At 39.7% G+C, this 11,803-nt stretch overlaps 3 protein-coding genes across 3 annotated transcripts in view; 1 reads left to right on the forward strand and 2 right to left on the reverse strand.

The window, feature by feature from the left end:
* The window catches only part of camk2b2 (calcium/calmodulin-dependent protein kinase (CaM kinase) II beta 2), a 53,810-nt gene extending 51,981 nt beyond the window's left edge, over window positions 1-1,829 (reverse strand). The window contains 1 exon segment of the mRNA XM_088010736.1: window positions 849-1,829. Within this exon segment, the coding sequence (XP_087866862.1) occupies window positions 849-910 (62 nt within the window). The 5' untranslated portion in view covers window positions 911-1,829.
* Window positions 1,830-1,954: 125 nt separating this feature from the next.
* Window positions 1,955-6,944, reverse strand: nudcd3 (NudC domain containing 3). The gene is made up of 6 exons (XM_014982647.2): window positions 6,508-6,944; window positions 4,549-4,877; window positions 3,984-4,116; window positions 3,749-3,892; window positions 3,483-3,671; window positions 1,955-2,635 (listed from the first exon to the last, which is right to left on the reverse strand). The coding sequence occupies exons 1-6, from the start codon at window positions 6,703-6,705 to the stop codon at window positions 2,525-2,527; spliced, it is 1,104 nt and encodes a 367-aa protein (XP_014838133.2). The 5' UTR covers window positions 6,706-6,944; the 3' UTR covers window positions 1,955-2,524.
* Window positions 6,945-7,791: 847 nt separating this feature from the next.
* On the forward strand, window positions 7,792-10,442 carry mrps24 (mitochondrial ribosomal protein S24). The gene is made up of 4 exons (XM_014982594.2): window positions 7,792-8,052; window positions 8,630-8,707; window positions 8,993-9,104; window positions 9,992-10,442. Exons 1-4 carry the CDS (start codon window positions 8,011-8,013, stop codon window positions 10,273-10,275), a joined length of 516 nt encoding a protein of 171 aa, XP_014838080.1. The 5' UTR covers window positions 7,792-8,010; the 3' UTR covers window positions 10,276-10,442.
* Window positions 10,443-11,803: the final 1,361 nt, after the last annotated feature.

The following is an 11,803-nucleotide window of genomic DNA, read 5'->3' on the forward strand; positions in this document are numbered from 1 at the left end:
GTCAGAGAGGGAGTCCTTAATAAAACCATACACAAGCAAAGTGGCAACGAGGATCTGCAGTCAGCAGGAGCAGCTGCAGCCTCTCCAGCAGATCCTTTTGTTTCAAACTTATCTTTCCTCGTGTGACTGTACACAGCCACCATAAACAAAAAACTGCTAAACTAATCGTTTAGGGTTTAATAAAACAGAGATCTCAACTTCCTTCCTTCTCTCTGTGTGTTTTTTTCCTGCTGTGGAATAAATGTTCCTGTGAGGCAGACATTGCAGAGAGATCCTCTCTACCCACGCACAGCCTGACAGAGACACTGAGTCCACTTCGCATCTGCCCACTGAGGCACCCATCGCCCTCTTCAGACTCTCTCGTTTTGTCTGCAGACACATGTTCCAAAAAACAAATGAATGAATAAATAAAATAAAACCACAAGGCACACCTCATTAGACTCCCAGCAGATCATTACAGCAGCAGCATCGCTCTTTGACTTCCAACACATGAAGCTTTTTTTCCCCCTCTATATCAGGCCTGTTTGTCCCTAATTAGCCTCTGGGCATGGGGAGCTGAAGAGGAAGAGGAGGAGGAGGAAGAGGGGATGCCCAGGAGTGATTCTTGCTTCCTCGGGCACATTTGATGACTCTCCTTGAATTTCTTCTACGTTTTAAAGAAGTCCAAAGGCAAAAAAAAAAAAAAAAAATTAGGAGCTTTTTAGAACATTCTGGAGCCATCCCTGCAAATTAGCGGGAGGTGGAGGGGGGATCTCCAGACCTCCATCCCTCACGCCCCGTCCGCGGCCAGGACAGGGTCATGCAGGCGGGCATGCAGGACACACACAACGACCCGAACGCGGACTTACTTGCCGAGCTCCTCGTAGAGCTGGTACTCATCTGTAAAGCGCGTACAAGTGGTGGTGGCCATGATGCCTTGCTCCTCGGACGGACTGGATGCGTATGTGTGTGTGAGTGTGTAAGTGTGTGTGTGTGTTTGTAAGTGTGAGTGTGAAGGAGGGGAGTCCCGAAATGCTCTGGCTGCGGACCTCTTTTTTTTTTTTTTTTTTTGGTGGGTGGGTGGAGGGGGCTTCAGTCTCCGCCCACCGCGGCGCTCCGGACGGCTGAGTGGTTGAGCTGCAGCCCGGTGCGCTCTCACGGTCCCCGGCTCTCTCCGCTCCGCAAAGGCGAGCAGCAGCGCGGACGCTTTAAATACCGGGAGGAGACGCTCACTACATGACGTGATCCTCCGGAGAGGGAGGAAAGAAAGTGAAAACACGAGGGGAAAGCGTGGAAACCACGGAGGAGGGAGAGGACGGGGGTGTTAGGAGCTGATCTGGTTAAATGTTTTATTTGATCATCGTTACTTTCACGATAATAAATCAGGGGCTGAATCCAGAACTCTCTAGATGATGGCGATTTCGCATCATTGCAGCGAGGCTGATGCAGGGGATCTATTTTTAGGAAAACCCTCAGAGTTCACCAGAGGATCTTCAGATTCTCCAGGAACTTTCTGCTTCATTATGTCAGTTTGAAGAGGACAGACAGTGTTATGTTTGTTCCTGTCACATGGTGCAATTTTATAGCACAAAATGTTGTTACATTCAGTTATAAAAATTCTATTACAAAAATCACAAATTGGTATCTGTCTCTTTAACACATACCCAGCTTTAAGAAGCTCCTGCTCTTCAGCACCTGGATGAAGTTTCAAGTTGGCCTTCCCACTAAATTCAAATCCATTAGCGAAAGTTTACAGAGGTCATCAAATGTGGACAAACCCCTGGCCAAACATTTACAGAATCAAATACATTTGGTGCCAAATGTGACACAAAAATCTCCTGCTGCACAAACAAAAATGGATTTATATCAATTTCATTTGATTTTACGAATTAGCAGAGGGCTGATGTTTGGTAACTTCTGGAAACTTTATTAAAATCTTTTTTAAATTGAAAAATAAAAAGTCAAGATTTAAGGGTTTTTTTTCGTATTTAACATGTTTTTATTCAACAAATCATTTGAAAAGCACTAACCCAAACAATCATCCCATCAGGCCATCCCTTTGCTGAAATGTCTGTCAGTGTAATGTTGTCGGCAGCTCTTTGTCTTTCTTTGACTTTTAAAATTAGACAGAAATTGATGAATTGCGACAGAAAAAACCTTTATCTCCATGACAATTTCCAACATCGGTTCCACTGATAAAAGCAGATATTTGCAGCAGGACTGGGTTGAATCTCCCGAAACTTTGGTTGAGACTTTAGCAGGAAACCTGTTGTACAGATGTTTACCAACAGGGGGAGCTGGTTCTACAAAATCAAACCAGAAAATAAAGAAATAGGCACAACGGATCTCAATAAATAATAACCAAACAAATAAAGTCGTTCACTCTGCCAAACATCAACCTGGTGTTTGGCATCAGGACGCGTCTGTCATTATTCTCCTTCCACTCGTCTCATTCGATCCTCTATGTGCGCCGTCTGACCGTCCTGCAATGCGTCCTGTAGATAAAAGTGAGTCGGTTCGTCATTGGCCCGGTCCGAGCTACCTCTCAGAACTGCACGGCGCTGGGCGGGATGTCAAACATGGACGGGTCGAACTCCTGGCCCTTGAAAGGTGAGCCCTCTGCGTCCCAGCCTTTCTTCAGCATCTCATGCACTTTCTAGAAGCAAAAAGAGAAGCAGATGTTACCCTGCAGACCTGAGTTAAAAATCACTTCATGATTTGGTTTTAAACAGAATTGAGGTCAAGGTCCACTCTATCTGTTTAACCTCAGCGTTAATGTGTTTACTGCTTTTCAATGGACTATAAAATTGCATGAATCAATAAAAAAAGTTTGATTAAAAGTATTTGCACTAAGATGAGGTAAATCGAAATTGGTGCATTTTGCAAAACTGCGATAGAAACATTTTTCCGACTATTTAAAGTAATTAAAAATCCTGGCAGCGACAGATCAGACTTATTCATAACTCAGTAATGATGCTAGTGATCATCATATATCAGTCAATCAGAGAAGATGTCTGCGTCTTATTCAGGCTATGGAGCGACAAACCCGCCCAGTTGGGAGAGTGTTGCATTTTTTGGAAATTGTAGACGATGATTTTACAGAGGAGTTATGGATTCGACATGTTAGAATGACACACAACGTTTTTATGAACTGTGATGTTGAGAGCTCTGGTGGAAGCAGCCGCACTTTGTCCAACAAAAACAAAAACAAGCCATCATCCTCCTGCTACTTGCTGTCGTCTTATTTGTCATTTTCGCCAGTAGTAACATCAGCCGTTGATCATGTGACTCACATGATGCAATTGTAGTTTTGTGAAATACATTTATTTTGATAACCAAAAAAACCACCTCATCCCAGTGAAAATTTTTTTAATCAAAAAAATGTAAGGTTTTTTTTAAATTGGTGCGTTTCCATTAAGGAAATTTATTTTTGTAATTTCAATTTGCACAATGCAATGGTTAACGGAAACGCGGCTATTACAACATGTGTTGATGTTCCTCACCATTTCGTGACTCTGTGGTTTCCCCTGCTGCTTCTGGTGATAGTCGAATGTCAGCCTGTCCAGAACAGCGTGCTCTTCCTCATCGACTGTTGCCATGGAGCGCTCGCGGTTGATCTGGTTGATGTCAATCTCCTTTTCGCCTTTCAACACCGCGTTCCACCAGACCTCGGACGTCTTGTTGAGAGAAAGCTGCAGCGGGGTACACCTGCCGGTTAGCCTGACTCTGACGCGCAGTGGCGTCAGACTCTTGCGAACGCCGCACTCACCAGCACGCACTTCCCAGGCTCCAAACTCCACAGAGAGTCTTCGGTGTTGATCTTATGCGTGAACTCTCCCTCCATCAGCGTTCTCTCCTCCGGTCCGTCCCTCACGCTCACTCGCAGGCCGCCGCTCTGTAGGCCAACGCTGACCTGAAGGACGGCAGTGGGCAGCAGTTAGCAGTTAGTGCCATGACGACAGAAGAGTCCAGTCATTTCAGGAGGTTGAATGAGCCCAGCTCACCTGTCTGCCCTTCACCACCGTCTTGGGGACGAACACGCGAACCTCCACGTCGGTGTAGTCCTGGGACCAGCTGTAGTTTTCACGCACGGCTCCATTGTAACTGTCCGGGTTGGACTGGAACTCATTCTGAGGTCTGAAACAAAATAATGCACCTAAACATTTGATACAGCGCCGTCTTATTTAAGCTAAGATTGAACAATTACCTTTTGAACAAATTTTGTCTGCCTTCCTCAAAAAGCATTTTTATCTGTTATAGCATGTTGCTACCACTTGAGGGCAGCATAAGACAATTTAAGAAACTCAAGCTCTGCTAGGAGATTTAGCTTTAACATTTGGCCATGTTGTAGAAAATCAGTTTACAAAACATATTCACCAGTCGCATTAGTAAATTATTATCTTTTTAATAATTATAGAAAAATAAATATTTTACCATTTGTGTAATTCTGTTGTGCAACTCTACATTGCATTGCCTGTCGGTTTTTCAAATGGCTTTTAAGTTCTTTGTGGGGCCATGGCATAGCAAAGTTTGGGAACCCCAGAACACCGGAACATGGTGGGAACTCACCTGTCTTCTGCTGCTGCTGCTGCTGCTGCTGCTGCTGTACGGCTAGCCGCTGCCTGATCCCCCTCACCTCCTGGTCCGCTGCTGGCAGCTTGCGATATCCCAGAATCTTCAGAAGCTGCAGGAGCGGAAACTTGGCCCGCGTCAGAGGAAGCGCTCTCAGTCCGCGATGGCTCCGCGCCGCTCTTCTCCTCCGTGGCCTGGCAGAGCTCAGAGGACACCTCCACCTCCTGGGCAGGAGGGGGAGCACGCGAGCTCTCCTCCCTCTTTCGCTGCTCGCTCAGCGCTCGCTCTCTGTCGTGTTCAGCCAGCTTCTCAAACAACCCGAACGTCTGGAGAAGATGAAAAATCAGAGCATATGGCCTTACATTACTAATGAGAATACCATTAAGTCTTTATATTTAATATTAATTCTGGCATTACTGGAACCGTAAAAAATAAATTCTCTAACAAAACACCATCAGAGCTAATTAAAATGACATAGACGAGACCTTTATACATTATATATCATCAATTATAGGAGGAACAAAAGAAATTGTAAAGTACCATTTACAATGTATACATGAGAAACTTAATGGAGCAAAAGTCAATAACGAACAAATGAATTAGGTTCACAGAAGAATAACAAATCTGGTTGTTACAACCAGGGTTGTTAGACAGATAGAGAAAAATTCACATTTTTGCTTTAAGGTGCCATATGTTATTCTGAGAGACTTTTTGTTGGTAGAGTCCTATGTACAGGAAAAAATAACATAAAACTATTTAATCTATCAAGGTGGAAATTTTCTTAAAATTTAGAGTCACTGAGAACAGCTCTGAAAAATACAGTCAGTGATTACAGAAAATTTGAGCTGACTGTCCAGGAATGACCCAAGGTATTTAAAATTAGCCACAGTTTTAACGAGTTGGCCATCGAGAGAAACTGGAACCACTTTCAGCTCTTGTTTACGTCATTTAATTAGCTCCTTAAGAAAATGAAAAGGTATGGTGCTTTGTAAGGGAATTTATCTTTTACGGTTCCAGTAATGTCAAAATGAATATTAAATAATAAAGACTTAATGATATTCTGATTAGTAACATAATTATATTAGTTGTGTTACCATCCCCACGCCACTAGAGGCAGTAGCATACCCGAAAAGATGCGACTAAGGAGCAGATTTAGAAGTACACTAAAAGCTACAGAATTTGTTAAAAACTGTGAGCTTCGCTGAAGTAAATAAAAGAGAAATTCAAATACACGCTGAGAGTGAAAATCCTTCCTAAATATGAAGATATATCACAGATTTCAAAAGAAAATAAAAACAGGAGACCGTGGAAAAAATAGGAAATGGCATCCCCTTCACTTCCGGAGTGCAATGGTTCCATTTCCAAATACAGTATGAGACTGACAGTGATCAGCTCCCACCCCTTTCTGTTAGCTGCAACTATGGCTGCAGCAAGGTCCTTCTCAAAGTTTCAGGCAGACTACAATTCTAAAACAGCGCAGAAAATCGACGTCATCGTTCACTACTTCTCCTTCTATTCACTGATTGGCCAAGTAGAAATTCTACCAGAGAAATCCAGGTGAATTGGAGAAATTCCAAAATGTAAAGCGAGATTTGAACTGAAATTGGGTGGAACTGCAGCAGAAGAAAGATATAAAATCACAAAGTGTAAAAAAATAATAATAATTCAAGTTCAAGGACTAACTCGGCCTGTAAGTACAGTTTAAATAAACATTTACCTGTAAACATTATTCATTAATGTTGATGTAATGTTTATTCCTATTAACTTGTCTAAAATGTGAATTATTTGCACGATTTTACCAACATTTTAATAATCAATGCAACATTTTTTTTTTAAATTACAGAAAGTAATTTGGGTTTAAAGACGTAAAATTCAGATTTAATGACAGTTTTCCAGGTGGCTGTTGCCACGACGCCTGTGTACCCCAACCAGCTAAACAGGTTGACAAATCTTCACCTTAAGCACCATCTTCTCCGCCACTCCTGGAGGGAAACCCATCCTGTCGTTAGGACCAGACAGGAGCCGGTAAAAGTCCGTCTTTCGGTACAAAAAGCCAAAGTAGATCTGCAGAAAGTCCTGAATGTTCCCAACGTGCTGGAGAATCCCCAGCAGAGCGTTGTCATACATCTCTGTCATCTCCAGCGGCGACGCCATCCCACCGTTTAATGATTCCGTCTGTCAACAAACCTGAGGACTATTCAGTCCGACAGCCAAACACCGTTAGGACAGAGAAATTTGAGAATAAGCAGGACGAGTTGAGCTTTCTTTACGAATGTTTTCCTCTTTCCAGAACAATACACCTTGTTCCGGTTATTGGGTTTCAAAATAAAAGTTCACTATGCCCCAAGAGCTGATAAAGTGATTGCTGCCAGGATGTGGAAACATATGTTAGACTGAAGACAACTAGGTCAGGGCTAGCTACAGCTGATACAGCTTTAAAAAGTTGTGTGAAAAGCAGCGAGTCTAATTTGTAGAGGTGGGCAGATCAATGCAAAATATTGAAAATATCAATACCAATCAGTATTAGTATATCTGATCGATAAGCGTGCTAAGAACAATACTATAGTTTCATGTTATTTTATTTTTACATTGTAGTTTTTTTTTATTTATTATTACTTTACCTAAGAAGTAATGCTTTTCTATGATTGGACACAACTAAACACATCAAATAAATAAATAAATTTTCGTATTTGTTTTTGCTAACTTACTTAAATTAATAAGTAGTTCATATTTTCTGTAGTTGACTAATCTCATACATATTATGGTGCGTTTTTGCTTCATCTGTGCCCTACGTAGGTACACTTCAGGCACTCATTTTGATATTTTCCCGAATGACTATGCATTGGGTGAATTTAAAATAAAGTTAAAACTACAATTGGACCAACGTGTATTTAAAACAATTGAATTAATTACTTGTTCAGTGGAGTTCAAATGCAGTTGGTAAGATAAATTTCTTGCGAATTAATTTATGTCGGGACCATCCAACATTATAAATGGAAACAACAAAATCAACATAGTAACAACATCAGTAAAATGAATATTCCAACAGACATAAAAAGTAATGACAAATCTTTCTGTGTTTATTTTATTTTTATCAATAGCAAAACATATTTTTGAGAAAAACTTTTAAACCTCGTAAATTATTTTTCGTTTTGTTTTCATTTTTACTGTTACTAAAAATGTATACTTTGGTAACAGTTTTTAACCTGCTTTATTTTTTGCATTTCCGGTGGGTACAAGCTATCTGGGGGCCGGTGGAAACCTATAACCACCGCGTGAGTTCCAGTTCCAGCTCCAGGTTGGCATTGCAGCTTTCAGCAAGAATGAATATTTAGGAAATCTTTCACAAGCTGTAATAATCGCAGCGTCCAAAAATCGATTCCACCATATCTTAGTAACTGTTCCGGAGTGAGGAAATAGTTTATTTCCCTTTAGTTTACGGTTTGTTCACAGGAAAACATGGCGGCGTCCTTGAGTTTCACAGGGAGCGCGAGGCTGCTGGTAAGAAAATGATTGAAAGTGAAATGTTTGGAATATTAAAACATTATTTCTGTTGATAATTACCTTTTAGTAAGTTTAATATGTGCCTACCTAAACTCAGTGTTACCTCATAGCTTTATAACTTTGTTAAAAATGTGTTTAGCTTTTGAGTACGTCTTTTTTTTCGAAATGGAAAAAATGTTTTTTTTTCTGTCCTTAGCCATTGAAATAAAGATTAAAATAGCGAATGGATGGATGAATAAATAAATCCGTATGTTTCTGTAAAGTTAATATCCCTAATAATAATCACTGTAAAATCGCTAATCATGTCAGTTATCCCAATTTAATACAGTATACAAGTTACTAAATAATTCTCTTTGTGGTTAAAAACTTCCGTTACAATTTGTTTTAAACTAAGACCATTGTATTATATTATATTATATTACATTATGTAGACAAGTCTTTAGCTTGTCTGAATGATGTAATTTACTATGAATGTGATTTTGTTTCCTGAAACTTCCTACAAACATCATCTGAACAGTCTAGACTCATTATGGATTTTGGTTTTGTTTCCATGACATTCTTCCATTTTTTTCAGACTGCTTTGGCCCGATCTAGTGCACTGTACAATTCCTTCGAAAGCAGAAGCTTCCATGCAACAGCAGTGTGCTGCAAGGTAAACATGCATCCTGTTGCTTTAGGTTCCTTTTAAGCTATTGGAAGATATTACAACTCTTTTGCTCTGTTTGTTTTAAAAACTGTACAAAATTTTCTGCAGTCATAATGAAATGCTTTTGTTAGAAACCCAACTGGGTTATGTTACCTACAATTCAGTACCTGTCATTTCTTGTTTTTCTCATCGGTTGTGACTAAGGCATGTTCACTAAAGGAGGTTGTGCTGATATAACTCTTTAAACATTTGCTGTTTTCCGTCTCATCTCCCTCTCCTGTCATTTTGTAGAACCGAGCGGCTCGGATCCGAATTGGCAAGGGAGACAAGCCACTGACGTACGAGCAAGCACTTCATCCTCATCAGATCGCTCACCGCAAAGGATGGCTGTCTCAGCACGCCAGTAAGGACGACCAAAGAAAGCCCAAACACAGCTTCACAGCACAAATCCACAAACTAAACATACTGAGATGCATATTATCAGTTCTGCCACGTTATATTCCTGAAATATGGGCTTTGAATTTTAGCCAATTCAAAGCCCTTTTTCAAACCCTCACATTACCATTTGGTCTCTTCCTCCTTCCATTTAGTTTCCAGGTTATAAAATCATATTCTATCAGTTTATGGTCTTGGTAGTTATTCATTTTCAGCATTTATGGAGATAAGTAGCCATAAAATGAGCAAATATGTCATACATGATTTAATGCTGTTTTATCTTATGAAAACTTTGATATCATTTATTTTGTTTCTGGTCCTGTCAAAACGGTTGATTTATATGAAATATGACAGATTTAAAAAATAGCTCCAAGTGACACCCTGCAGACAGATATTAATTACTGGAGTCATAAACTCATTTATTTACAGCAGACCAAGTGGACTATGAGAAAATCCCATTTGACAAATACTCTGCCCTCTAGAAGCAACTAGCAGCCACGGTTTCCAGATTAGAGTTATAAAAAAATTTAAACTGTAAAATTTCCATTTTAGATAGTTTAATAAGATCATAACTAAATCTATACAAGGTGTCGATAATCTCAATTTTCAGTTATTGCTAAACAATCAAAGACTAGCAGCTTTTTGAAATATTTGTATGTCATTTTTAATTTTCAAACATTTACACATTTTAATTTGTTGCAGGTAAAAATTTAAGGTAAGCCACCAAATATAAACTGTTTCAGGAGGAGCCAAAAAAAAAAGTTCCTTCCATCCATACATGGCTCTTTAAAGCATTAGCTTACCACAGTATAGCACTTTTTCTTTTTGCTGATCTCGTATATTTGGCTCTGGCAGGTAACTTGAAGGGAGAGCAGGGTGCGGCGGAGCGGACCGTGGAGGATGTCTTCATCCGGAGGTTCATGTTCGGGACCTTCCACGGTTGCCTGGCCAACGAGGTGGTGATCAAGCGTCGTGGAAACGTGCTTGTCGTGTGTGCGCTGATGCTGCAGAAGATGCCGCCTCAGAAGTTTTACTTTTTCATTGGATATTCAGAGTCACTGCTGTCCCACTTCTATAAATGTCCAGTGAAGTTAGAGATCCAGACGCTGCAGGAAAAAGCCGTGTACAAGTACGTCTGACAGAACCAGCTTGTTGTTTTGTCTTTAAATAAAAATGTTTAAGAAAGGAGCATTGGACAAAACTGCCCAATGATGTATTAATATGTCTTTTTTATTTTTTATTTTGTAACTGGAGCATAAACCCTGTTTTTATGGCATCTACATTAAATCCAAAATGTCCAGACTGAGATATCATTTTGTACAGTTTATGCAAATTTGTGCAATTAAATGCTGCATAAATTTGTTAGAAATGAATGGAGATGTAAGCATGTGAACTGCTGTTATGAATCTAGAATATGAACAGATTAGAGTAACATTAAAATCCAGGTTTTAATGTAATTTTTTTTATTTGTACATTGTGACCTTTTATGCTCAAAATTGGCAGAAACTCATTATTCTGTAACTAGTTTATATTGCCGACAACTTTTTAAGATTATTGTAGAACTCTAGCAGATTCATATTAATTCACTGCAAAAAGAGCTTTAGCTAAAAAAGTATAATTCTGTCAAATAAAAACTAAAATACTTTGAATTTTTATATTTTTCATTCAAACTGAACTTATAATCAATAGCACAAATAACTGTCCACGTAAACATGTTCAACTTTCTATGTTTATGTAGTGTAAATTTGGATTCCTGTCATATTTTGGCAACATTAAATATTTATTTTTGTGTTGAGATAAAGGAATTAAAAAAAAAATTAACCACCAGAACAAATACAAATATTTACCCACATTATGGAGAGTAGAGTGCCACGTTACAATAACTCCTAAAATTAATTAAATGTCTTAAAGTTTTGAAATATGGAAATAGCAATAATTTAATATAGGATTAATTTGAGCTATGCTAAATGTATTGATTTAATTTTACAAGTAGACATATTTATGATTTAATGTCATGTTCCTTCTGCCATAGCACTACATATGGATGGGCAGTGACTGTCTTGCGAAGCCATTGTCATTAGGGAGCATGTCAAAGCCTAAATGTTACTAGTCAGTTTACTTTTGTTTATTTGGCGGGTTGGCGCTTTTTCTGTAAGCTAAAAATGAATGAGCGGAGTTTGATCCCACTTGTAGTTCTAACAGCGGTCGTTTGGATCCTGGCCGAGCTTTTTACCGTGTGCACGGTTCTGGTGGGTCACCAGATGGCAGACATCTGCCGCTCCTACTGAGCGCCTCAGACTGCGGGTTAAACAATTTAATCTAGTCGAAACGTTCCCCAAAAGACTAGAAATCAAGCAAACAATGTAGCATCACTTTCTCTTCCTCTGGACGTCTGCAATAACATTAGCCTTTATTATCTTTTTCTCTCAGGTTAGGGCCTGAGAGAAACACAAACATTAGCATTTCACTGCTCCCCACTAGTGCACTGGGACTTGGAGCTGTCCTTCAACAAGAGGTGGACGGTGAAAGAAGACCTGTGGTGTTTCTGAGTCGGAAGCTGCTTGATAGAGAGACAAGATATTCAACAGTGGAAAAGGAGTGCTTGGCCATGAAGTGGGCTACTGAGGCCCTCGGGTATTATATTTTAGGACGTCACTTTATTTTAGA

Source organism: Poecilia mexicana, unplaced genomic scaffold (assembly GCF_051168715.1).
Source record: "Poecilia mexicana isolate PSO_F unplaced genomic scaffold, ASM5116871v1 scaffold_12, whole genome shotgun sequence".
NCBI classification, from domain to species: domain Eukaryota; kingdom Metazoa; phylum Chordata; class Actinopteri; order Cyprinodontiformes; family Poeciliidae; genus Poecilia; species Poecilia mexicana.